The sequence below is a fragment of the Mrakia frigida genome (assembly GCF_051309035.1).
Source record: "Mrakia frigida strain ATCC 22029 unplaced genomic scaffold BDY24scaffold_23, whole genome shotgun sequence".
In the NCBI taxonomy this organism is placed as follows: domain Eukaryota; kingdom Fungi; phylum Basidiomycota; class Tremellomycetes; order Cystofilobasidiales; family Mrakiaceae; genus Mrakia; species Mrakia frigida.
Window position 1 is genome coordinate 252,930 of NW_027481258.1, and position 25,002 is coordinate 277,931.

Consider the following 25,002-nt stretch of genomic DNA (forward strand, 5'->3'; position numbering starts at 1 on the left):
CAAAGACCCCTCTCAAGATCTCGAGACATTCCTCGCGGACCTCTTCCTTCCCTCGAACGGCCATCATCTCTCCCTCCCCAAACTTCTCGCGTTCTTCTCTCGTCAGCATGCTCCAGTCGAGAACGAGGATTGAGCCTCGACCTGTCGTCACCGGGATATTCGAGTGTACGTCGTCTGCCCCTCCTCTTCTTTGAAGCTTGAGAGAAGGAGGAATCGAGCTCACCTCCTCCTCCTACCTTTCCCTCCCTTCTCCTTCCTCTTTCCCCTCTTTGCACCTTGCAGACCATCTCGATGTCTACATGACGGCAGCTCCTCAAGTAGCAGTGAATCAGGACAAACAACCTGTTTGGGAGAGAACGTGGATTCTCTTCGTCTTCCTTCCCCCTCCCCGTCGTCCCTTCGCTGACCTCCCTCCCCTCTCTCCCGCTCGTTTCCTTCCTCCTTCAGCCAGCCGCCCAACATCTACGCCATCCTCAACTGTACGGCAGAAGACAAGGTTCGAGGAAAGAAGCCCAAGGTCACTATCAGAGTCGTCAACAAGGGAGACGGAAAGGAGGAACCTGTCGAGCTCGTTCGTCCTCCAATCCTCCCATCCGCTCCTTCAACTCCTCGCCGCGACTGACCTCTTCCTCCCTCTTTGTTCCTGCAGGACATTCTTCGCCTTCACAAATACCAGCATGAGCCCAACACTAAGCCTCCTATCCTCCAAGCTCGCTCTCAGGATCTTTCGTGGCAAGTCAGATGGAGGACGACCCTGAAACCAAAGGTTGTGAGCTCCTCCCTTCCCTCTCCTCCTGCCTGCCTGCATGCGCTCTCGTTCCTCTTCTCTCCCCTTTGGCAAGGGAGAGCCATGTCTCACTGTTGCACTTCTGTCGTTTTTGATTCCCAGACCGAACCGGATCTCTACAGACGCGCCCAAATGACCTTCCTCTCTTCCGCCGAAACCGAAGACTTCATCTCCAAAATCGCTCCTCTCCTCAATACCCGTCGACTGGCTGCCACTTCCGCTCCTTCATCATCCACGAAGGCTTCGGCGTCTGTTCCCGCTCCTCCTTCTTCGTCGTCGTCGTCCATTCTCTCCTCCTCGACCTCCGCTGCCTCCGTTCAACGCATTCAGACTGCCTTCCAACCTCCCACCGCTCAGGACGATGGATCTGGATCGTCTTCGTCGTCATCACCTTCAGGATCAGGATCATCCTCGTCGAAGTCGAAGGGGAAGTCGAAGAGGAAGGAACTCGATCCTGTTGACGAAGCGACGGAAGACGAGGACGCGACTGCTCCTTCCTCGGAGACGGAGAGGCAGAGAGAGAAGGAGAGCGCCAAGAAGAAGAAGAAGAAGCAGAGGAGAGTAGAAGTGGCTTCCCCTTATGCCGGACATGTCGAAGAACCTCCTCAACCTCTCCCATCCACCTCCCCATCGACTTCGACAGCAACAGCGTCGAGACAAAACCAGCAAGGACAATCCTCCTCTTCCAACAGCACCACCAGTCCAGAAGGATCCTTCTCTCCTACTCCCTCGAGACCCAGAATGGACGATGCTTCTCTTCAGACAACCAGGAACAGCAGCAACAGCGGTCGAGCTTCCAAACCAACCTCGTCGTCGAATCGCTCCCCAGGTCGATGCTCCACGTCGCGTCCCGCTCCTACACCTCCTTCCCTCACTCAGAATCAAAACCATCATCACCACGATCCCCTCTACTACCGAAGAAGTCCCTCTCCAACCTCCCCTATTCCCAAATCATCGCCTCTTCCTCTCCAACCCCAACCCGTCGCGTCCACCTCCAAACCTCGATCCGCACCAACGTCGAACAACCTCGTCCTCTCCGATCTCGCAGGTTTGGACTTCGGGAACGGTCCGTCTGTAGGAGGTCCCTCTACTGCTTCGACGACTCCCAGGAAGGGAGGCAGGACGAACGACGCTGGATCGACGGACTCCTTCTCTCTCATCGACTTCGCCTCCCCTCTCGTCTCTCCTCTCAAGGCTTCCAACGTCCTTCCGGTTCGTCCGGATCAGAAGACGGAGGTCGCACTGGCTCCGGCTCCTCGTCCAGCTCCGGCTGCGAGTGATGGTGGGCAGCAGAGAGCTGAAGAGGTTCAGGTTGCGAAGGGAGGAGAAGTCGCGTCGAAGTTGAAGTCGAAGGAGGCTGATTCGAAGGAGCAAGAGCTTTGGGAGATGGATCTGGCTGCCTTAGGGAAGGAGGAGTTGATGGAGCTGATGGCTGAAGTGATGAGGGAGGAGGGGTTCGAGAAGTTGGTGGGGAGGGTTGAGGAGATCGTGAGGGAGTCGAAGGGGACGAACAGTTGAGCTCGAAGAAAGGAGGTCTGAGCTGGAGCTAGCGTCTTTTTCTGCATGATCATGAATGTTCTTCCAACCGTAGCCTCCTTATCGCCTCAAGCGTCATCCTTTTGAGACAAATAATCAAATCTTTTTGGCGAGAAAGGGAAGAAACGGAAAACAAGAAAGGAAGGAAGTCGAGCTCACCCAGTTTCCTCCTTCCTTCCCTCAAACGACGACCAACCCCGTCCTTCCCTCCCCTTCACTTTCGACCGACCATGCCACCTCGAGCCAGAGCGTCCTATCACTCCTCCACTTCCGCTTCAGCATCCAAAAAGCGTAAAACCACTCCAGCAGCAGAAGAGGAAGCCCCTCCTCCTCCTCCTCCGACTCCTTCGCCGACCTACTTCTTCGCCGATGGAAACGTCCTCCTTCACGTCGGATCAACGCTCTTCAAAGTTCATCGAGGAGTTCTGGAGAAAGCAGAGGTGTTCGCGGATACTCTCTTGGTGGGGTGTGCTCAGGGAGGGGAGGAGGAAGCGATACCGACGATCAAGCTCGACGACAAGGAGGAAGATTGGACGCTGTTCCTTCGAGCCATGTACGACGGAATGCGAGTCCCTCAGTCTACTCTAGCATCCCTCGAAGGACTTTATGCTTACTCCGTATCGGCATATTTCATAAAATTTTCTCGGACAAGCTTCCAACCCTCTCACAGACCCACTCTTTGCTCCTACTCTCCGACAAGGTGAGCTCGCGATTCCCTTCGCTCCTAATCCTTCTCAACCCTGATCTTCCCTCCCTTCGTAGTACAACCACACCTCGATCTTCACAGGTGCGAAGGGTCTCTTCGTCTCCAGGGTCACCTACGAAAACTATCTCTCCGGCGTCCCGGGTCCCGACGAAGACTCTCCGTACCAGGACGACGTCCTGTTCCCTCCTTTCTCCATCGCAGTCACTCGAGGACTCTTGGTCCTGCAGGAAAAGTTCCAAATCAGCCGATCGTCAGTTCGATGTGTCTACAACGATCTCGCAACTCATGGACCCTCGGAACGAGCGAGCTCCATGGGTAAAATGAACAATGGTCTCGACTGGTTCCCGCCGGAGCCTTCGATGGAAACTCGTACGTCTTTGCCTGTATTCCAGCACTAGTGTCCCTCTCTGAGAGCCTGACTTGGACGTACTCTCTTCCCCCTGTCTTCTTCTCCGATCAGGCTACTCCCTTCTCCTTCGCGTCGAAGCCGTCGCCGTCCTCTCCTCCTCCGCGTTCAAATACGACGACTACCACAGTTCGACCTGCGAGGAAGACCCTGGGTGTCGTTCTGCTTCGAAAGACTTCCGGCGGACCATCCTGGCGGATTACTTCGTCCACGACTACTACTACGATTCCATCATGCTCGCCATCACGTCGCTGGAGGACAAGAAGGAGAAGGACGTCTTGAAGATGAAGGAGGGTTGTGTAAAGAAGGCTTTGGCTTTCTGGGAGCAGAAGAAAGTAGCAGTGAGTTGTTTTCACTGTCTTGGTCTCGGCGGTCCGAAAGAGCTTCTCCCTTTCGAGACGCGACAGGAGCTGATCGTTTCCTCTTTGTAATGCGTTTGGTTTTCTTCAGCTGGAGGAGGAGATGAAGAAGGATTTCGGACCATAGCTCTTAGTCTTTCGGTAGGCTATAACGATCTGATCTCGACCTTTATGTATCTGGTGAAGAAAGACGGAAGAGGGAGTCGAGCCACAACTCGACGTGTCGAGGCTCAAATCAAGCTGACTCGCCTTCCTCTGCTGCCAGGATCCAGCTCTTTCCTTCAAGTTTTGAATTTATGTCTTATCTGAGCTCAGTTGCAGGCACATCTTCATCTCTACTTCTCTTTCTTCTGCCTTCCTCATTCGCTTCGACGCGTCGTATCTCTTTCCCCGTTTCTCCCCTCCTCTCGTCGTTCCTCGACTCGAAACTAAGAGGGATCGATCGTCGTACAAGAACTCAGAAGCTAGAGAAACCGAAACTCAAAGGCGTCTTCAAGGCGAGCTAAGAAGGCGGGTGGGTGACGAAGAGGGACGAGAAGAAAGCAAAAAAAAAAACGAAGACGAAACGAAAACAACGTAGATAGATGAGCTTAGAATCGAAAAACAAACAATAGGAAAGGAAGAGAAATCATAGGGATCGTGAGGTAACAGGCTAGTCAAGAGAACAAAGAAGGGGAGAGGGACAGGGTGGAGAGGAAACACAAAGAAAAGGCGACGCGTCGAAGATGGAGAGCAACGAAAACGAGAAACGAAAGGGAACGTTATGGATCTAAGCGTACTCCCCCGCCATATCCATCTCCTCGTTCCATCCGTACGCGGCGAGCATTCCGAGGGTGGCGACGCTTCCGGTGAGAGCTCCGAGGAAGAAGGATCCGATCTTGGATTTCTTTCGAAGAGGTTGGTCGGCGACGATGGTTGATGATTCGTTGCTGGTGGCGATAGTTTGAACGGAGGTTTGGGCTTGAGTTGTAGAAGGAAGGGTTTGGGTGCTGCTGGAGACGACGGGGATGGCGACTTGCTCGTCGAGGATGGAGGTGTCGTCGTCGACGGCGCGTTTGCGTTTGCCTGAGAGAACGAAGGAAGAGAAGGTCAGCTACGATGTCTAGCAGTGGACAGTCAAACTGGCTCTGGGGTTACCGAGAGGAGACGAGTTGGCGGCGGAGTACTGCGAGGGAAAAGAAGGGGAAGAGATCAGCGAACGCGTCTCAACCCAGAGTCGAGAACGAAGAGAACGAACCTTCTTGAGCTGCGACTCCAACATTTCGACCTTCTCAGTCAAGTCGATGATCTTATCGAGAAGACCTTCCGATTGGATAGCCTCGGCGACGGGAGCTGCAGAAGCGAAAAGGGAAACGAAGGGACGACATCAGCTTTCGTCGACTAACGAACACGAGATGAAATCCCACTTACCGATCTCATCCTTCCCTCCCTCCTGCTGAACCTCAACAGCCGTAGCAGCATCCTCCTCCGATTCCTCCCCGTCGAGATCAGAGTGCTCATACGTATCCCCTTTAGCCGTGACCGACCATCCTCGTCCCAACGCATCTCGGACGGGGACGAAGTCCGCGTCGACCGATTCCAATCCATCCTCCGAGCCGTTACTGAAAGAGACGGGTTCCTCCTCGACGACGTTCATCTTCTCGTCCTCCTCCTGCTGCTCTTCGTTGGTTCCGAGGTCGAAGATCTTGATAAAATCCGCGTCTGCGTCCGCGTCCGACGACGCCTCGACTTCTTGTTCGTTCTCGTAGAAGTCAACCTGAGAGATTCAAAAGAGCAAGAGAGGTCAATATTAGGAGACGAGAAGAGAAAACAGTGAAGTATGAAGTCTAACTCACCGAGCCCTCCGAGTTCCAGTGCTCCTCAGGCGCGTCGTCTTCGAACTCGTCGATCTCCTCCATCGGCTCCTCTTCCTTGTCCTCGATTTCCTCTTCCTCTTCCTCTTCCTCTTCCTCCTCCTCTTCTTCGACGACTCCCTCTTGTTCCTCCTCCTCATCATCACTCTCCGACCTGAACTCGTTCTCCATCCACTCAGCTCCTCGAAGCTCGAAGTCCCCGTCGTCGCTACTATCCTCTGAGTCGGCCGCGTCAGGGTTGGCGAGAAGTAGAGCGGTCCCGTGAGCGATCCTCTGAGCGACTTCCTCCTCTTTTCCGTCGTCGTCAAGATCCGAAGCGTTGGAGCTGGGGTCGTCGAAATCGAGGGATTTCATGGGGACGTCCTTGGAGACGTAGGTGAGTTTGGAGAGGAAGTCGGAGGGTTTGAACGACTTGGTGGATCCTCCTCCGTTCTTGATCGAAGACGACGACGACGAAGAATCAGATCGAGGTTTGACGGCGGCGACGATCTCCTCGGACATCTTTCTCTTCTGAAGCTTCTCCCTCCTTCTAAGAACCGGGTTCTCCTTCTTCCTGATCGACGACGAGGTGGACGATCTCTCGCCGAGGTCTTCTTCCTCAAGGTCCGATTCCTCGAAGGGAACGAGTTCCTCCTCCTCTTGCTCCTCGTCGTCGTGGTGAGACCATCGTCCCTCGTCTAGGTTCCTCCTCCTAGGTCCGAAGTCGATCCCAATCTCCTCGGGGAGATCATCGTCTTCTTGCTCCTCGTCGTCGTCTGTAACGGGGATGGAGATCGTCCTTCCTCGTCTCGACTGAAGGAACGAAGCGAGACTTGCGAAGTTGAAGGGTGCGGCGACGAGAGAGGACGATGATCCTGGTTGGGAGGAGGAAGGGATTCCGAAGAGGGACGAGGTGGAGACCGCGTCGTCGGCGTTGGAAACGGCGGAGGCTCGAAGCGACTCTCTCGCCTGCGTCAAGCGAAGAGCGGGCATTGACGACAAGGACGAGGAGGTCGGTAGAGGAGAGAAGGAGTGGGGTTCGACAGGTAGTGCCTCCTGGATTTCGACGCTTGGAGACCGGAAGGGCCAGGGCGGCGTCCTCCTCCTTTCTTGGGCAGCGACCTCGTCCGCCATTTCCTCGTCCTGTTCGTCGTCGTCGTGGTTGGCTGACCACTGGCTAGCTCTCTCGTTGAACTGAGCGATAGTCGTAGGAGCGTTCATCGGCGAAGAAGGTCCTTCCTCGTCAGAGGCAACGGCCTGGACGGACGTCGACGACGCGTCGTCTTCTGCTTCCTCGTCCGACGTGGTGAATCCGAGCTTGAGAGGTGGAGTGGGAACAAGGATGGGACTGGAGAGGATCTCGTCGTATTGAGCGTCTCCGATGTCTGGGGAAGGGCTTCGACCGTGAAGAGGGGACCTGGCTCTGGACGAGCTCGACGACGAAGAAGGGAGAGGTTTGGCGAAGAGAGCGCACTGAGGGACGCTGGAGTCCGAGCTGGTTCGTCGGAAGTTGGGCCTGAAAGAAAGAACGAAGGTCAGAAACTGGTCGGTAGTCGATGAAAGAAGAGGAGTGTAGAACTGACGACTTGATGATGCTGACGGAGACTCGGAGAGCAGGGTGGGTCTGAAAGAAGGAGGGAGGAAACGAAGACGCGATGTCAGTTGAGCGAGAGAGGGAACAGGAAGAGACTCACGCTTCCTCTCTTCTCGACGTCCTTTCCGAAGGTGATTCTGTGAATTGGAGAAGAGAGGAAGAAAGGTCAGTCTTGGAGGTCGAACGAAGATCTGAAGCCTCGAAAGGGACGAACCGGTCTCCGTCCTGAATCTCGACGGGTGCGATCGTCTTGAGTCGTCGGTCGTTGACGAAGGTCCCATGCATCGAGCCTGATAAAGGAACGAAGAAGGGTCAGCGGGATGTAGAAGAGAGTGAGAGGAAACCCTAACCCTCACCAGCGTCAACGATCGTGATCTTAAGAAAGCAGAAGGGGAGCGACGAACCGAAGTCAGCTCAGGAGACTGGCGAGGAACCGAATGGTAGCAAGCTCACCTTTCCGTTCTCGTTCAAGACGACTTGAGCATGAGTCTTGGACATCACAGGGCAAGCGATGAACTGAGAAACAAAGTACGGAGGGACAGATCAGCGAAAAGAAGAGGAGGAAGAGTGAAGACGACACGCGCGACTCACTCCGTCGGTGAAGCTCGATTCCTGACCCGTTCCTCTCCTCCCAAGGACCACAGGTGCTCCAGCAAGAAGAGAGATGTGCTTGATATCCTCCTTGGCTCCGTCGATGTTGCTGAAGACGAGCTTCTGAGTGGAAGCTGCAAGAGAAGAAGAAGGGAACGAGAGAAGGTCAGCCAGGGGGTCCTCGAGAGGAATGCGGGGGTGGAAGCGAGGAGATAAGGATGAGGATGGAGAGGTGAAGGTGGTGAGAAAGGCGAGAGAAGATCATCAGGAGAAGAGGAGAGCATGGGGAGAGATGGTAGAGACGACGAGGATGGATGAAGAAGAACGAGATGGGAAGAAGAGGAATGAAGAAGGAGGGAGGGAAGGAGTACGCTCGCCACTTTGGGACAGGACCCTCCCGTTCCTCTCCTCTCCTCTACTGATCCCTCCCCTCTCTCTACTACAGGATCCCTCCCAGCTCTACAAGAGGAGAAGCAAACTCCTCTTCCTCTTCCTCGATCTTCTTCCTAGAAGATCCCTACAGAGAACTGATCGCTGTTCGTCCCGTTTCCACCGCTCCCTCTCTCCTCACCTCCTCGCCACCTCTCCTCCCTCTCGTTCGTTCGCCATACCCAAGATCATCTATCTCTCTGTGTCTTCTGTACTCACTGTTAACATCCTTCTCGTGCTCGTCTCCACTTCTAGGAGGAGTCAACTGATCGGCCAACTCCTCCTCCTGCTCGTCCTCGAAGAAGACCGCGCTGGAAGTGCTCTCTCCTCTCGTCGATTGGGAAGCCGAGTAGTTGGGCTGATAGGTGGTAGAGAGGGATCTTCTCCTGTAAGGAAGAGGTTGCGAAAGAGAAAAGATGGAAGGAGTCGACATGGTGGTTGGGTGGAAGGTCAAGAGGAGGAGACGAAGCAGCCAGGTTCGCTTCCCCGCTGTGAGCTTCGTTCGTTTCCTTCGTTGCTTTCCTCTCCTTAACCACATCTTCCTCTTTTATGGACGACCTTCCACCTCCAGCCTATACAGCCCTTGAACCCTACCCTCTCCCAACTCTCTCTACTCTTCCCTTCTCCGTCTTAACGCTCATCATCCACCACCTCGTTCGATCCTCCTCCTCTCGATCCAAACTAGACCTCGCAACCTCCCAGCAATGGCTCTCAAAGGAAGCTCGCTTGACTTCAAGGATGTTCTATAGAGGCAAGTATCGTCTGCCTTCCTTCCTATCCAACTATATCTCAACTAAACTCTCGCTTTTCCTTGGGTTTCTAGTAATCCAAACGTACCTCCGAACCCTCCATCTCCCCTCCTACCTCTCCCACGTCCGTCCTCCCTTCTCGTCCTCCCCTCTACCCTCCTCACCCTTCGCTCCTCCTATCCCAACTACAAGCATAACAGCTCTCGTAGGAGGAGGAGGAGAGTATCAGCAGCATGAAACGGGCGTGCTGGATCTGTTCGTGGCAGCGTTGGTTAGGGAGCAGGCGGAAGGGTTGGAGAGCGAAGGGTTCGGAGAGAGTATGAACTGGAGGGAGGATGTGTTTACGCTTTATCAGGTGATTAAGACGTGGTATATTCCTCCAGCTTATCAAGTAGATGTGCCTTTGAGGACGAGATAAAGGAAGGGAAGCGAACGAACGTCCGAGCTCACTGACCTTTCCTCCTCCCTCCTCCTCTCCTTTCCTCTCCTTCCCTTCAGCCCCAAGCTCGTCTCCTGGACCTCCTTCTCCAATCCCTCACCCACCAACCCACCCAGTACACTCCCGTCTCGTTATCCTTCCCACCCACAACCCTCTCTCTCCGCTTCACAGCTCGGAAACTCACCCTCTTCCGGACCATCCACGTCGACGTCGTCCCTCGAACCCAGTCGTCGTCGGCGGCGGGAGGAGGAGCAACGAGGAAGAGAGAACTGGTGACGCTGACGAGAGAACGAGGGGAGAAGGAGGAGGTCAGTGTGGACAGGATGAGGGAGGGGTTGAGGGCGTTGAGGGTTTTGGAGGAGGGTTGATTTGGAGGGACCGGAGGAGAAGGAGGAGGGCAGGGTTTGGGTTGGGTAGAGGATTCTTAGAGGAATCGATCATCTATTCGGTACTATATTTTCTGAGCTTGTGTTGAAGGGAAAAGAGATGGAGAGATGGAAAGCGCGACAGCGAGAGAGAGAGATTGAGGGACGAGACGCGTCGTCGCAAGAGCAAAGGAGAGAGAGAGAGCTCAACGAAAGAATCTTCGGATCTACAGCGTGACCCCCCAAAAAATATATCAAAAGTCCTTCTGTGTTTCAGTCTCGAACTTGACCCCAAAAAAAAGAACAAAGGAAGGAGAGAGACGGATCAATCTCAGCGCGCGTCGGGCAACGCAAAACAAAAGACTCACCTCCTGCCTCTTGCACCTCCAAAAATGATCTCCCGCCACCCTACACTCCCCCTTCATATCCTCCGCACCCCCAACCGTAAAGTACTCCATTCCCTGATCGACTGCTCTGCAATATCTGAACGGCCTTGAGGATTTGATCCCAGGTCCGACGGCATGCTGATCCGGCACAAGAGTCCTCGTGGATATCGGAGGGTTCTTCTCTCAAGGTTCGAGAGGTGAGAACGGCATAGGCGTCTACTCGACGGAGGAGGGAGAAGTCTGCGGGATGGGACAGAGTTGGAAGAGAGAGCAAGAGCGTCAGCAGAGCAAGCGGGAGACGCCAGAAGGGAAGGAGTAGATCGAAAAGGAAAGAGGGAAGAACAACATAAACAGCAGGAAGGCGTCAAAGATCAAGACTCACGAAGGTCCTTCGACAGAGGCGACCTAACCTCCAAGTTCTCCGACTGCTCACACCCCTCGACGAACAACCTCCTGCTCTGTGGATCGAGCATAGCTAGGTAGTGGTGGCACCATCGGAACGGAGCCTTGTCGAGGCTGAACTGCTCCTGGAGACAAAGGAGCATTCGAAGAGCGACGGGGTACGGGACCCGCTCCTGGTCGTGGAGGTAGGGATGGGTGGGCGCGAAGCCTCTCCCCTGGAGGGACTTTTCGTGCTGGGACCTGGCGAAAAGAGAAGTTTTGGCGATGGAGAAGATGGAGGGGTGATTTTACTGGAAGAGAGGGGAGGGGGGAGAAGACGAGGATGAGGGACGCGTCGAGGAGGGAGCGGAAAGGAACTCGCCTTGTCGGACAGAAGGAGGAGCGTTCGGATCTCTAGGAGGGTTGGAAGCTTTTCGAGGAAGGAGCTGTGCGTTCAAAGCAAGAGCAGATCAGTTCGTTGTGCATCGACGAGCTACTAGGAAGAACTTAGTACATGGCTCGAAGGAAGAGGTCCCAATCCTCCTCCTTGTCGTCGAGTTTGATCGTTGGTATTTCTCCATCCTGACCTTCCTGATTCGAGCCAATCAACAGGATGTCGACGAAGACTTCTGCCTTCTCCAGGACTCCTCGATGAACTTTGAAGAGCGTTGAGTCGACGTGAAGGAGGACGTTTGCATCGGCGAAGAAGTAGGTCGGCGAGGGAGTGGGAGCTTCGTCCTCGTCGGCTTCCTCCTGAGCTGTTTTACGTTTCTTGGAAGGTGTAGGGTTGCTGGAGGTAGATGAGGAGGCTCTTGGGGGCATGTCGAAAGATGAGAGAAAAAAGGCAGGGAAGGAAGAGAGAGTGAGTCTTGGATGGAGGTTGAAACGAAAGTAGGTGAGCTCGCTCCCTCCCTTCCTCCCTTCTCCTCCCAAACCCTCAGCAACCCATCCAGATCAATCTTTTCCCAAAGCCTTCTACAGCCTGGAGCTGTCCACTTATTCCCCGCTCGATCTACATCCTCCCAAAAATTGCCTAGGATGAGTCTCTCGTCTCTCTTTCACTCTTCCTCCCTTCGGATCCACGTCCCTCCCGAACCCATCTCTCCTCCTCCCGCGGACGCTACACCTCAAACTCGGACGGAATGGATAGCGAATCTCATCAAGGTTGGAAGTAGGAAACTAGCTTTCTATGGTAAGCTTCGTTCTGTTGGTTGCGAGTCCTCAGAAGAAGGAGTCGAGCTCACCTTCTCTCTCCCTCCTCCTCCTCCTCCAAGATGAGCAGCTCGGACTCTACGCTTCCGTTCGACTTACGGAACCCTCCCTAGATCGAGATGAACCCTCAGAGGAGGTTGTTACGTTCCTATCTCACCTTCAGGTCAGTCAAATCTCTATTCAAGCTCATTTTCCGACAAAGAGGAAACTGACATCTCTCCTCCTCTCCTTCCTCAGATCACCCTCGAATCAACCTACATCTCTGCTCTTCCTCCTTCCCCTTCAACTCAAACTCAACAAGGATCGACCTACCCTTTCCCACCCACTCCAGGTCTCGTACCTTCCACTCCTACAGCCACGCTCTCCCCTCCTCGCATCACAACGAGCTCACCTTCAGCCTCGCCCGGTCCTACACCATCAACTCGCAACTTCCCTCCTCAGACTCCGAACCCTACCCCTTCTACGGGCTCGTCCGAGGAGAGGAGGTACGCTCGAGCTGAGGGAGTGCCGGTTTGGAGTGCGACTTGGGGGAACACGACCAAGAAGAGGAAGGAAATCATTCTAGGTCGAATCGACGGAGAGGGGAGTTGGATTGCTGTTTGGGAGTTGGAAGCTCCTGTTGGTGAGTAACAGTTTTTTTTACTTCCCTAAAGTAGATCCTGGGAAGACGCTGAAGCTGATGGTTGGGCGGGTTTTATCTTTTACAGCTTTCCTGAGGACGAGAATCGACAATCCTCTGCTCTGCCTGACGGTCTCGATGACTTTGAGAGAGAAGCCTACGAGAGGGATCATCGCTGGGTTCGAGCTGCCAGTGGAGGAGGCTGAGACTCCAGTTCTGTCTCGAGCGAAGGGGGATTTCGTCACGGCGAGAGATCTCGAGGATGTGAACCTGCTGGATGATTTCGGTTCGTTCGAGTTTCGCGACGCGTCGTCCCCTTCTCCCCCTGTTCATTCCTCGCTGACCTTTTCGCCGTTCTTTCCTCCTCACAGGTCCCGACGTCTCCTTCCCCTTCTCTCGCCTTCGTCCAATCACCAACAACTCCCCTAACTCCCCAACGAACCCAAGCAACCAAGGTCCAACGACCAACCCTCCCGTCTCGCTCATCTCCCTCCCAACTCTTCGTAAATCCTTCCGCTCAGTTCTCTCGGTCGCCTCAGGACTCCACCTCCGGATGCGAACGGTCTTCCTCCCTCAACTCCTCCTCGACGACTACAAGGCAACCTCAGGAGACGACGATCCTCTCGATGACGAGGACGAGGATCGGAAAGTCGTGATGAGCGTCGAGGTCGAAGCCACGGGAGGAGGAACGGACGGGATGGGTGGAGAAAACATCGGGTTTGAGATTGAGTCGGTGGAGGTCAAGGTTGGAGGGGTAGCGACGGGTGCGAAGGCGGAACTGTTGGAGCCTCCGTGTGCGAACGAAGGAGAGGGAAAGACGGGCTTCCCTCTTCCTCTTCACTCTCTCGACCAGTACAACCTCCTCTACGCCGTATCCTCCTCCCTCTCGTCCCACTATAACCCTTCGGCAACACCTCTACCTCCTCCCACTCCCATGTCGACCATCACTCTCCCTTCTCTCCCTTCAACCGTCCAGCAACAACAAGGACGTCACGTCTCCCAACAACACCCTCCTCCTCCCTCCGTCCCGTCCGAATCGGTCCGACCAGTCTCCATAGCTGTCGTCGGTCGTCCCTTCATCGACGTCGACGGAGTCAAAGAGTACCCAACCGCCTCCTTCGTCTCCCGCTGGAACTGCACGCTCGACCTCTCCCACCTCGATGCCACCTCGGACAAACGCATCTCCCTCCCCGCCGTCGCAGGTGTTCTTTCCTCCCACTCCCACTCCTCCCCGTCCTCATCAGCAGCAGCTTCAAGACCAACAAGCATGATAGCAGGAAACAGACGGTTCAGCGCAGCCAGTCTCACAGCCTTCTCCCACAACAACAACCAAGTCCTCCTCCCTTCGTCGAATCAACAACAACTCAACGGTCACCTCCCTCCGCTCCCTCCTCCTCCCTCCTCTTCCTCCAACGGGCTACCACCACCAACCCCAGCCTTCCCTTCCTACCCTCCCTCGCAAGCTCAACCTCCCCTGCTCCCTCCCTCCCAACTCGCTTTCGCCAACTCTGGAAACAGTCCCCAACGGCCAACGAGCGCGATGGACGCGAGGAGGAGGACGACGCTGGGTGAGAATCCTCCGCCTACGCCTGCTCCAGGAAGGCCGTTCTCAAATGCAGGAGGAGGAGGGAACGGATGGGATCAAGGGACGTCGTCGACGACGGCGGAGGCGGATGGAGTGTTGATCTCGATCTCGGTGTTGCTACCTGAGGGAGGGAAGAGAGCCATCAAGGTGTTGGAACCATTCTCGCTCGAGGTGTTTGTGTTCAACAAGAGTTCGAGGTCAGTTTCACTCGTTTCATCTCGTCTCGTCAATCGAGGCTTCGAGAGCTCATTTTTTTCGATCTTCGTTTCGAACAGGACGCGTCGATTCTCCATCGGGGTTCCAGAAAAACGAAGAAGGAGAGATCCAGCTCTCGCTATCGATAGGACTACGCTTCCTGGTCAGGGAGGAGGTGATGTTGGGATGGGAGAAAGTCGTGAGCTCATCGTCTCGATCCTTTTGTTCTGGCGCTCGAGCTGAACCCCATCTTCCTCTTTCCTCGACAGATCTCCACGCCCACCTCGTCGAGCACCTTTCCTCTTCGACCCCACTCATCCCACTGGAGAATCACATCCGAGTTGGACCTCTTCTTCCCGCGACAAGCCAGTCGGTGAGGATGAGATTCATGGCGCTGGAGGAGGGGGTTTGGGAGGTCGAGACGTTACAGATCACGGGTGTTGGGGAGGGGTTTGCGATCAACTTGAAGTGAGTACTGTTCGAGTCTGTGCTGGGGGCGAGAGGGAGGAGTGAAGGCGGAAGGAAGGAAGAGGAGCGAAGGAAGGAAGGAGGGGAGGAGGAAAGAGGAGGAGGAGATTGAGTTCTGACCTTGCTTCTGCTCTCTCCCCTTCGAACAGGTCCGTCTGCAACGTGGTCGTTCACGGCTGAGGTGTGTGCGTATCGATGCTTCCTTCGATACATCTCAACGGAAAGGCTGAAAAGTTCCCGAGTGAGGGAAAAGATGAGGAGAGGGAAGGTCAAGGGAGGGGACCAAGCTGGACGCGTCTCGATCTGAATTCAATCCCCTGTTGAACTCTCTGCCTGCGAAAGGGGTTCTCGATACGAACCCACTTCTGTTCTGCAACTCAGTCCTACCTCTGCTCGCGCCCTTTCTCGGAGCGGCGCTAAAAACCTTCCAGCTTCGACGAAACACGGTTTCCTTTCGTGGAACCGTAAATATCCTCGCCACGCAGCCTCGCAGGCCATCAGAGACGCCTTCGTATATATATGACTCAAGCAGAGACTCGGTTCCTTCCTTCCCTCTTCTTCGTCGCTTTGATTCAGATCTGACAGATTTCTTGGGGCGATTGAACGCGGAACGGTTTCGCTCGGTCTCAGTTCGAAGGCGGGAGTAAAGTAGCTCTTACAGCTAGTCCCCATCCCTCCTCGCAGCGCTAAAGCTGGTTCTCAGGGATCGTATCAGAGAACTCCTTGCTCGATTTCTGTTCGCAGCGACAGCGAAGGCATCTAGAACTCTCGACGCGTCGACTCTCTGGAGCCTGGATCTCGAGTGAACTCTCCCGCAACCAAGCAGGCCTTCACGGGGATCTAGAGACGAACTGGTCCTCTCAAGATCAGTCGGCCGAGGGATCAAAAAACGTGCTGCTCGTCGAAGGTCTGTTTTTTCTTCCAAATGAAGGGAGCGAAGGCGTTTTCGATGAGTTGCCTCGCTCCGACCTCTCTCTCTCTTCCTTCGTTTCCATCTCATACAGGCACCCCAACGAAACGAGACAAAAAGTAGGAAGACCGCATTGATCGTCTCTATCCGTCGGTGTAATTTTTTCTTCCCTTCCCATCTCTGATGGGGCTGTGGGCTACGGTAAGAACTTGCCGCCGGATCGGAGAGACGGTCCTTCAGACCGCTCCCGACGAGGCCAGGCTCTCCTTCAAACTTGGGTCCTTCTTTGGTCAAACTTGTGGGGAGGTATAAAAGGGATTTTCAAGAGGACTCCAACGGTTCCCCATCCAACCACTTCCTGCCCCTCCTTCCTCCTCTTCCCATCTCTCCAGCTCCAGGCCTTCCCTCTCTCGTCCAACAACCAAACAACTTCCCTCCTCCCTCACCTCACCACCCCCTCAACCTCTCTACTACAATGGCTGGAGGCGCTGCTCCCCTTCCTCCTTCTGGAGGACTCTTCAAGCAAAAGCTCATGGAGCGAGAGTAAGTTTTGTCGTCTTCTTCTCGCCTTCATTCCCTCTCTCCTCGACGATCAAGCTCACCTTGGTCGCTTCCCTCCCACTCTTTTCAGATACTACCTCTCCTTCGCTCTCGTTACTTCCCTCTTCTTGTGAGTCTTCTTTCCTTTCCTTCAAAGCTCAACTGTAAATGGAAGCTGAAACTTCTCGTCCTCTCTTTCCATCTTTTCAGCGCTTGGGGTGAGTTCGATCTCGAGGGACTCGTCTAAATCTAAACCGAGACCTTCGTCCTGACCTCGTCTTGGCTTCTTTCCTTCTTCCTTCCTTCCTTCCAGGTTTCGCGTACGGTCTCCTTGATGTTCTGAACAAGCACTTCCAGAACGTCCTCGGTATCAGCAAGCTTCAATCTACTGGTCTTCAAGTCGCATGTGAGCCCATTGCCGTCTTCTCGATGGCTCGAGCGGTCGAGCTCACTTTCCTTTCTTCCTTCTTCCCCACCAGACTTCGGAATTGGATACTTCGCCTTCTCTCCCGTCGCTGGAGAAGTTCTCAGACGTCATGGATACAAGAAGGCCATCCTCATGGGTCTCGCTCTCTACTCTACTGGCGTAAGTAGATTGATCTTCCCGACCTCTTAAATCGAGCTTCGAACCCTCTTCTGACCCTCTCCCTCCATCGTTCAGGCTATCCTCTTCTGGCCCGTCGCAAAGTTCTCCGTCGGAACCACCAACCCTCAGGCTATCTTCGCCGGTTTCGTCGTCTTGACTGGCCTCATCGCTTGCGGTCTTGCTACCCTCGAGGTCACCGCGAACTCCTACGTCACTGTCATGCGACCTGCTGCTACTGCTGCCCTTCGACTTCAGTTCTCTCAGGCGTGAGTCTATCTTTGCGATCTTCGAACACCAGGGACGGGGAGCTGACTCGACGCGTCTCCCTCTTCTTCTTCTGCCCTTCAGCTTCAACGGAGTCGCTTCTTTCTCTGGACCTTTGATCGCTTCTAAGGTTAGTTAACAGTACATTCTTTCTTTGAGGAGAGAGCTTTTTCGGGAGTCTGCTCGGGTCGTTTTCTGTTCCTTCCTTTTCGATCCCGACTGACCCTCCCGTCTCCTTTTCTCCTTTCTCAGTACTTCTTCACTGAGGGAAACAACGACGACCTCGGAACTGTGGGGTATGTCTACTTGTAAGTAACACTTATTTTATAGCGAGAACATCCTCTATTCTTGGTGGGAGGAAGAAAGGAGCCTAAACGGTTTCCGGACGACGCGCTAACACTCAGTCTGCTTCGCTCTTCCTCTTCCTTTTCCGTCTTCTACAGGGCCGTCGCCGGACTCGGAGCCACTCTCGCTCTCTTCTTCGTCCTCATCAAACTCCCTGAGGTCTCCGAGGAGGAACTTCAAGCTCAAGCCGACGAGGACGCGGAGGCAGCTGGAAAGGCCGACTCGCAACTCTCTAAGCCTTTCATCAAGCAGCTTCGACCCATTCTCGGATTCGTCGCTCAGTTCATGTAAGTCAAAGCCCTCTCTCGACAGCTCTCATCGTCGACTCTCCTTCCCCGCCTCTCTTGCGTCTCGCTGACCTTCCTTCTCCTCTTCTCCTGCTCCTCTCCTTCTCCCGTCCAAAGGTATGTCGGAGCCCAAGTGACCATCGGAACCTTCTTCCTCAACTACGCTCACGAGAGCGGAGGATACACGGACTCCAAGGCTTCCCAGCTTCTCAGTTATGCCCTCATCATCTTCACGTTCGTTTTCGTCTCTCTTCCTCGTCGCGTCTTCGCTTCCGCCGCTGACCTTCTTCCTCTGTGCCCTTCGTTCTTCGCAATCCATTAGCGTCTTCCGATTTGTCGCTACCGCCCTTCTTACCGTCTTCTCGGCCTCGTTCCTCCTCCTCGTCAACGCCGTTCTCTGCGCCCTCCTCGTCGCCCTCATCGGTTCCCTCAAGGGTTCGGGAGGAGTTATCTGCTTGATTGCCATCTACGCGACAATGGCCATCCAATGTACGTCTATCTCTACTATTCCAGCTACCTCTCTCAGAACTCGTGCTGATCTCGTCGCGTCTTTCTTCAGACCCCGTCATCTTCGTCGTCTCCACCGAGAACCTTGGACGACACACTCGACGAGCCGCTGCCCTGTTGGTTATGGGAGTATCTGGAGGAGCTGTATTCCCTCCTCTGCAAGGTGCCATCGCCGACTCTTGTATGGGCACTTTCTTATACCTAATCGCGTTATTTTCTCGATTCCGACGACGCGTTCCGACGCTGACCGTCGCTTTCCCTCTCCTTCCACTCCTCCGCAGACAACACTCGAGTCTCGATGTGGGTCTCCTTCGTCCCCTTCATCTACGTCGCTCTCTTCTCCGCCTGGATCTGGAGGCAGAAGGGAATGAAGTTCACCTTGAGGGCTGAGACTCGAGTCCGAGACGAACTCCTCTCTCACGGTCAGGTCGTTCGGGAGCCTTCTCCTGTTGCGAACGAGAAGAACGAGAAGGGAGACGATCTTGATCAGATCGAGTACCGAGCTTAGTTTCATTACTCTTCTATAATCGCACACGACCTTTCATCACGATTCTTCTTTTCTACTTTTGTACTCTCATCTTTGGGCTTTTGGTTCCGCTGTCTCGGCTCTTCTTGTTTATGCAACTTTGCTTTATAGACTAGATCTCTAGACTTTACTCTGCATGGCTCTGCTCTCGACTCTGCCTTGACCTCGAGAACAAAAGCGAACCCAGTCGCGTCTCTTCATCCTCTCGCCGTTCTCCTCTCAACTCCTCAGTCGAGCTTTCACGATTAATCAGCATGAACATTCAACTCCACTTTAAGAAAATTTGCAGCTAGTCTCAAACCCCAGCTCAAAAGAGCAAAACCTCTCCCTCCTCCCCGTCCCCACTCCCAACGGCGACGACTTTACTTCTCCCGACCTCGATGAGATTCCCGTACTCGACGGCGACCCAGTCCTGCTTGCCTTCGCTGGGAATCTTGACGCCGAGGAGCTTCTCGATGTTGGTGGTTCCGAAGGAAAGGACTTCGAGAGGAGTGAAGGGGGCTCGGACAGAGTCGGTGAGGATCTGAAGGAGACGAAAGAGGAGAACGGGGATCAGTCGAACGATGTGATCCTGATCGTGAGAGGTGCTGAACGAGGCGACCTACGAAGGAAAGAGTCCATCGAAGAAGAGAAACGGACGACGTGAAAGGGGGTTGTTGAGGATCGAGTCCGACTCCAACGAGCTGAACAGAAGAGAAAAAGAAGTCGCGTCAGTTCGAGGTTGAATGACTGCAAGAGGAGAGAAGACTCACCACTCCAGCAGCGTGAAGGGCAGAGAGGGTAGTCTCGGCGGTGACAGGAGCTCCAGCGAGACTGAGAAAAGTGAAGAAAACGAGGTCAGCGATCATTCGAGAGGTCGTCGAGATGCAGAACGGGACCCACACTCGTCTCTCCTCCCAACTCCCTGGGAATCCTCGAAGAGGAGCAACGATGACTCCAACCTGAGCCTTCGCAATCTCCTTGGCGAGAAGATGAGCCTCAGCCGCTCCATGGAAGACGAATCGGATCGAGGTTTGGTGGAGAGCCTCCGCGTCGGCTTTGAGCTCGAGAAGGGTGGCCATCTGCGAAAGATCGAGATGGAAGAGTCAGCGTCCTCAGAAGGCGTTGTTAGAGGACGAGAGCCAGACTTACCTCATCAGCCGAATGAACTTTGAGAACCAGAGGCGCGTCTCCAGCGATGATGGGAACGAACGCTTCCTCAAGAGGAGTAAGAGCAGTTCCGTTCTTCTTTCCCTCGAGAAGTCCACGAAGGAGTGAGATCTGGAGAGAGACTGGGGTTCCGGTGTGACCGATGGTGATGGAGAGGCCAGCTTTTCGGTCGATGATGGCTCCAGGAGAGAGGCGATTCTCAGCTCCGAGAGAGATGAAGGCGTTGAAGCCTGAAGAGAGAAAAAGGGGTCAGCTCTCGAGTGGAGAAGAGAGCGGAAGGGAAAGAAGAGATTTACGAACCTGTGATGAAGTTGTCGTTGGCCATAGGGAGGGAGATCGACTTGGTAACTCCCGCTCGAAGATCGATCAACTGAAGCGACGCGACGGGAACGAAAGAAAGAAGAAAAGACGAGGTCAGGCTTACTCTGTCGAGCCCGTCAAAGTCTCACGAGAGAGGAGTAATATCTACTGACCATCTCCTTTCCTCCAAAGACGAGTCCATCGCTTGCTTGACTGACGGGTCCGGTGGGAAGAACGCCAGGAACGAAGGTCGTGAGTCCGACGTCGACGCTCGACGGTTCCATATCGATCTCGAGAAGACCCAGGTTCGTTCTGCGACAAGAAACAGTCGAATGAAAGAATCAGTAAAGCGTCTTCGAACCTCCTCCCTTTTCAAACATCGAAACCGACCCACCCAAAGCTCGTCAACCCAGGTCCGATCGAACCACCCTTCAAATCCACCACCTCCGCCTCCAACTCCTCCTCTACGCTCATCACACACTCCCCAACACAATCCAATCTCCCATTCCTCATCACAACCCTCGTTCCTTCCTCCTCTCCCATCTTCAGCCCGCTCTCGTCCTTCAACGACGAGTAAATCTCCTTCAACTCCCCACCCTCCCTCGTCACAACGCTCTTCACATTCAAAAACACAGCGTGCTTGACTCTCCTCCTAGCCTCGAACTTGGGATCTCCGTGGGACGAGATGACCTCGTTGATCTCTCGAGTGTAGTTGGCGGAGAGGGGGATCTCTTGGTCGGCCGCGGGACGAGGGACGAGATGAGGGGAGGAGAGTTGAGGGATTCCGTCGATAAAGACTTGGGAAGGAGTAGCTCCGAGTTGGAGAGGGTGGGACTGCCAGATGACGACGTCTGAGAGGAGAAAAACGAGAAGGAAGAAAAGAGCGAGTCGACGGTCGAACGACCAGGTCAGATGGAGAACTAGTACGAGCAGACGAGGAAAAAGAGGCTGGGAGTGAGGAGCTCACCAGCGTCATAGCCCTCTCGGAGGTATCCGATTCGGTGAGACTTGCCAATCAAGGTAGCAGGTGTCGAAGTGACGGCGGCGCTAAACGAAACGAAAGAAGGTTGAAAGGTCAACAAGAAAGTTGGAGGCTTCGTTTTCGCGATGCGCTACTACTTACAGAGCGAGATTAGCCTCCAATCCGTAATAATGAGCCTGGACAGCTTCGTGAAGAACGCTAGTGAAAGACGATCGAGAGACGGTAGGCGATCAGTTGGTGAGCTCGAATTTCGAACGCGTCTCCTTCAGAGAAAAAGAAGTGCTCACTATCGAGAGTTGATGGCTGAGTGATCCGACTGCAGTGCGTAATCAGGAAGAAGAAAAGGGCTCGTCAGCTAAAGCTCGAAGTACTACGGGATCGAGCAGGAAATGGCCAGATGCCGAAAGATGGAAACGACGACGTTGCTCCTCACTTTCATCGCGACTTTGATCCCAGCGTCCGCCAAGATCTTTGGAGCATGAACCGAGTGTCGATAAGCCTCGTGCTTGTATCGAGAGAAGGCAGCAAAGATGGCGGCACCTGAAGGAACAGAAATACGAGCAAAACTTAGCGAGACGTTGGACGCGCCGAAGCGAACGAAAAAGGGTGAGAAAAGAGAGGGATGGGACCGACCAGGAGGGCCTCCCCAACCCTTTTTGAGAACTTCAGGGACGATGTGAGCTTCGTGAGCGTGGTGAACGGCCGAGACGTGGAACCTGGGGAGCGAGGAAGATAAAAAGACGAAGAGGAGTGAGATGGTCAGCTCGGCAGGTCTAAAGGGGTTTCGTTTGACGGAAGGCCGTAGGAGGGACATTGGAAGTCAAGCTCACTTGAACTCGTTGGACAACCTAATCAGAGCATCCAAGTCCGTCGCTTCGTACTGTGGTGGATCGATCAAAGAAAGAAAAGAAAACAGCGACGCGTCAGTTTCATCGACCAACCTTTGCACCTCTATGTTTTGTTCTCGAAGCATTCGAACTCACACAATGAGCATTAACCAAAACCTTGCCCCTCAGCGTATCCACCAGAGCCTCCAGTCTCAAGCTCGACTGAGGGTACTTCCCGAGTCCCGCAAAGGCAGCACCAGCGGCGGGTTCCTCGAGAGCAGCGTCGACGGAAGAGCACCACTCGTCCTGAGCGACCTTCTCGAGTCGGGCTTGGTTGTAGATGTTTCGAAAGTCCCACTGTAGTTGTCCAAACGCCAAAAAGGAACGACGATAGGTGGGTGAGAAGGCGAACGGAGAGAGAGAGGGAGGAACGAGAGGAGAAACGAAAACGGACCTGAGTATCCATCCTCGTTTGACCGTACACTCTCGATGGGTTCTCCCCAAAGGCGTGCTTGAAGTGACGGACGTGGTTGGTCCTAAGTTTGGCGAAACGGACGCACGGGACGAGTCAAACAGAGCTTAAACGCAGGTCTCTCATGGATCGACTCGACTCACCTCGTCCAATTCCCATCAGCCGAGATCTCGAAAGGAGGTTCCAGCAGCATAGCCGAGACTGAGTTTTCCGAGGTAGGTCTGAATTTGAGGACGTAGCCTTGACCTACGGGAGAGAAGACGAAGGAGAAGTCAGCGGAGAAGAAGGCGAGACGCGTCGAGGTTTGACTCGAGGACGAAACGAACCTCCGATCGCATCTGCTGACCCAGGTAGGATCAAGCTCGTTGTAGTTCCTCCGGCAATGATGAGAGGGAAAGCGTCGTCGTGGGTGTTGATACCGTCTGGGGAAAGAAAGCAGAAGGATCAGAGCTGAGGTCGAGGAAAAAGCGAAGGAGAGAAAGAACTGACCGAGAGAACGAAGCTGTTCGGTTGGCAGTATAGTTGAGAGTCAGTTCCACTGAGCACATACGTCTAAAGTGTGCAGACGAGTCAGAGAGCTCACGTAGGGGTTCGTATCGCCCAACAAACTGTTCCCGTCGTTCGTCCCTTCGAAAGCAGGTGCCGAGCCGATTCCAGCGTGGGAGTGCCTGTTCCAAGCGTACACAGAAGATGCAAAACACGTCAGCTGCGTGCTCAAACAGAGCTTCCTTCAGAGCTCTCCTTCAAGGAGTCCCCGAGGGAAAGGAAGGGAGGACGCGACAGAGAGAGAGGAACGAACATGTCGACCTTTCCTCCCCCGAAAGCACCCCAGAATCAGTGTCAGCGCAATTCGAACCTCAACCTGTTCCGTCTCTTCCAACTTTATACAAACTCACAATCCCAGGTGTAACCCAACTCCCCTGCACATCCACCTCCTCAACCTTCAACCCTCCCAGTGCCACCAACCCCCTCGCCGATCCTTTCCCGCCCACGCTCTTCAACATCCCCCCCTCCAGCAGCACCTCCCCTTCCCTGATAACCTCCCTCCCGTTCTCATTCCCCGTCCAGATCGTCGCGTTCTTGATCAGAACAGCCTCGGTCCCAACGACGAACCGATCGCTCTGCGTTCGTTGATGGAAATCGGGAGGAGGGCCTGGGAGGACCGAGTGTTGCTTGCAGAATTCTAGTCCTTGGAGGATATACGAAGGGAGAGGAGCAGGAGGAGGGGTTGGTGGGAAGGGCCAGGGAGCGGTGAGGAGGAAGAGGGAAATGAAGAAGAGAGCTGCGAGGAGGAGGAGGAGGAAGAGAGCTGAGCGGGTTCGAGAGGAATGACTAGGGCGAGACTTCTCAGAGGGAAGGAGATCAGGCTCGTCGAAGGGGAGAGAGATGTGCGCTTGAGGACGACGAGAACGGAACATTATCTCTGGCTTGAGAGAGGCTCGTGGTTGAAAGAGGAAACGAAGGAAGCGAGCTCGCACCTTTGTTTTCAGCCCATGCATGCGAGAGGACGCGGAGATGCGCGAGCGCAGTTTGATGTAGAGAAAGTGAGCATTTTTTTGGGGGCAGAGTTTGCCGTCGTGAAGGCGACTTTCTTGTTTCCGAAGTATCAAGCTGAAGAAAATCTGCTCAAAAACGAGCACGAGCCCTCCTCCTTCCGTTTTCAGAAGTTCGAGCTCACCTCCTCCGCTTCTCTCCCTCCAACTCCATCTCTCCCTCCCTCCCTCGCCTTTTATATATATATCTCGTCGCCCATGTTCATCATCTCGGATCTCCTCTCTCTCGTGCCCTCCTCGGACAAGGGTACTGCTCCTCCACCCGTCATCGGATCTTCAGCACCCAAGGACTCCAAGAATCGACTCCACTTCCCTCTCGAGGTGAGCTTTCCTCCCTTCGAGCTTCCTCTGCCTCCGTTCAAAGCTGACCTTTGTTCTGGGTTGTTAAAGCCTGCTCGGCCTCTCTTCCTCCTCTTCCCTCGTCACGTAGGATGTCCGTTCGCTGAGAAACAAGTCCATCAACTGGTCGCTCTCGTTCTCTCGAATCCTTCGAGGTTCAGCGTCCCTTCTTCTTCCTCGTCCTCCGACGACGTCGAACGCACCACCATCACCACCGTCCCGGTCACTTTCCTCATAGTCACCCACTCGGACCTCACCTCCTCTCGATCCTGGTTTGCCTCCGTCCTCAACGACGCCGTTCTCGCCTTCACCACTTCCTCTCGATCCACCACCACCTCCTCCAGCTCTCCTCCTCCCGACTCCTCCCTGATCGCCCAACACTTTTCCCTCTTCCCCGACCCTTCAGGAACGCTCTCTTCAGCTTACGGAATCGGATCCTTACCTTCCTACTCGTCGTTGTTCTCAAAAACCATGTGGGCAGAGATCGCCAAATTGAAGGAGGAAGGCATCGTGAATCGGACGACGGGAGGAGGGAGCGATAGATGGAAGAGTCAAGGAGCGGTCGTGATCGGGAGCGATGGGTTGGTCAAGTGGTGGTGGAAGGGAGAGAAGGCGGAGGAGGAAGGCGATTGGGAGGAGGGACTGAGGAGTTTGGGGATTTGAGAGAGGGGACGAGAGGAGGAGGAGCAGAAGGATCAGAGGGAGAGGGAGGATTGGGATTGGAAGTGGGAAGGTAGACTAAGAGCTTATACTAGGAGTATCCGGCTTGACTTTAC

General features: G+C 54.4%; 9 protein-coding genes across 9 annotated transcripts; 6 read left to right on the forward strand and 3 right to left on the reverse strand.

Moving 5' to 3' along the window:
* Positions 1-42: 42 nt before the first annotated feature.
* BDY24DRAFT_435682 (uncharacterized protein) lies at positions 43-1,999 on the forward strand (the record flags this gene model as incomplete). Its single annotated transcript, XM_076644189.1, has 4 exons — positions 43-165; positions 283-358; positions 448-571; positions 650-1,999. Coding segments are annotated over exons 1-4 (1,608 nt in total), but the record flags the coding sequence as incomplete, so codon positions are not given.
* A 554-nt stretch (positions 2,000-2,553) lies between these two features.
* BDY24DRAFT_442857 (uncharacterized protein) lies at positions 2,554-3,921 on the forward strand (the record flags this gene model as incomplete). The annotated part of the gene is made up of 4 exons (XM_076644719.1): positions 2,554-2,940; positions 3,086-3,398; positions 3,490-3,776; positions 3,886-3,921. The coding sequence occupies 4 exons, from the start codon at positions 2,554-2,556 to the stop codon at positions 3,919-3,921; spliced, it is 1,023 nt and encodes a 340-aa protein (XP_076494988.1).
* A 1,015-nt stretch (positions 3,922-4,936) lies between these two features.
* Positions 4,937-7,030, reverse strand: BDY24DRAFT_122810 (uncharacterized protein). Its single transcript, XM_076635950.1, has 3 exons — positions 5,630-7,030; positions 5,032-5,550; positions 4,937-4,959 (listed from the first exon to the last, which is right to left on the reverse strand). The coding sequence occupies exons 1-2, from the start codon at positions 6,845-6,847 to the stop codon at positions 5,161-5,163; spliced, it is 1,608 nt and encodes a 535-aa protein (XP_076494989.1). The 5' UTR covers positions 6,848-7,030; the 3' UTR covers positions 4,937-4,959; positions 5,032-5,160.
* On the reverse strand, positions 7,031-8,731 carry BDY24DRAFT_122805 (FHA domain-containing protein). Its single transcript, XM_076635949.1, has 7 exons — positions 8,460-8,731; positions 7,812-7,945; positions 7,674-7,736; positions 7,577-7,595; positions 7,435-7,510; positions 7,210-7,357; positions 7,031-7,142 (listed from the first exon to the last, which is right to left on the reverse strand). The coding sequence occupies exons 1-6, from the start codon at positions 8,671-8,673 to the stop codon at positions 7,285-7,287; spliced, it is 579 nt and encodes a 192-aa protein (XP_076494990.1). The 5' UTR covers positions 8,674-8,731; the 3' UTR covers positions 7,031-7,142; positions 7,210-7,284.
* A 35-nt stretch (positions 8,732-8,766) lies between these two features.
* Positions 8,767-9,938, forward strand: BDY24DRAFT_394996 (uncharacterized protein). The gene is made up of 3 exons (XM_076641251.1): positions 8,767-8,991; positions 9,064-9,344; positions 9,488-9,938. Exons 1-3 carry the CDS (start codon positions 8,790-8,792, stop codon positions 9,794-9,796), a joined length of 792 nt encoding a protein of 263 aa, XP_076494991.1. The 5' UTR covers positions 8,767-8,789; the 3' UTR covers positions 9,797-9,938.
* Positions 9,939-11,498: 1,560 nt separating this feature from the next.
* Positions 11,499-14,983, forward strand: BDY24DRAFT_442861 (TRAPP trafficking subunit Trs65-domain-containing protein). The gene is made up of 8 exons (XM_076644720.1): positions 11,499-11,752; positions 11,835-11,935; positions 12,010-12,394; positions 12,480-12,677; positions 12,763-14,173; positions 14,252-14,370; positions 14,441-14,639; positions 14,789-14,983. The coding sequence occupies exons 1-8, from the start codon at positions 11,599-11,601 to the stop codon at positions 14,817-14,819; spliced, it is 2,598 nt and encodes an 865-aa protein (XP_076494992.1). The 5' UTR covers positions 11,499-11,598; the 3' UTR covers positions 14,820-14,983.
* A 1,041-nt stretch (positions 14,984-16,024) lies between these two features.
* BDY24DRAFT_416742 (major facilitator superfamily domain-containing protein) lies at positions 16,025-18,586 on the forward strand (the record flags this gene model as incomplete). Its single annotated transcript, XM_076643620.1, has 13 exons — positions 16,025-16,092; positions 16,181-16,219; positions 16,300-16,307; positions 16,403-16,495; positions 16,569-16,675; positions 16,751-16,941; positions 17,024-17,069; positions 17,192-17,247; positions 17,383-17,571; positions 17,689-17,805; positions 17,894-18,060; positions 18,131-18,259; positions 18,360-18,586. The coding sequence occupies 13 exons, from the start codon at positions 16,025-16,027 to the stop codon at positions 18,584-18,586; spliced, it is 1,437 nt and encodes a 478-aa protein (XP_076494993.1).
* A 256-nt stretch (positions 18,587-18,842) lies between these two features.
* Positions 18,843-23,798, reverse strand: BDY24DRAFT_395006 (uncharacterized protein). Its single transcript, XM_076641252.1, has 22 exons — positions 23,231-23,798; positions 23,203-23,206; positions 22,918-23,006; positions 22,824-22,836; positions 22,661-22,756; positions 22,478-22,580; positions 22,317-22,398; positions 22,019-22,219; positions 21,866-21,915; positions 21,669-21,751; positions 21,469-21,575; positions 21,323-21,351; positions 21,177-21,233; positions 21,021-21,100; positions 20,448-20,904; positions 20,227-20,365; positions 20,054-20,123; positions 19,736-19,983; positions 19,487-19,665; positions 19,357-19,417; positions 19,210-19,287; positions 18,843-19,127 (listed from the first exon to the last, which is right to left on the reverse strand). Exons 1-22 carry the CDS (start codon positions 23,750-23,752, stop codon positions 18,912-18,914), a joined length of 2,964 nt encoding a protein of 987 aa, XP_076494994.1. The 5' UTR covers positions 23,753-23,798; the 3' UTR covers positions 18,843-18,911.
* Positions 23,799-24,085: 287 nt separating this feature from the next.
* On the forward strand, positions 24,086-24,889 carry BDY24DRAFT_416744 (uncharacterized protein; the record flags this gene model as incomplete). The annotated part of the gene is made up of 2 exons (XM_076643621.1): positions 24,086-24,208; positions 24,278-24,889. 2 exons carry the CDS (start codon positions 24,086-24,088, stop codon positions 24,887-24,889), a joined length of 735 nt encoding a protein of 244 aa, XP_076494995.1.
* Between the last annotated feature and the right edge of the window lie 113 nt (positions 24,890-25,002).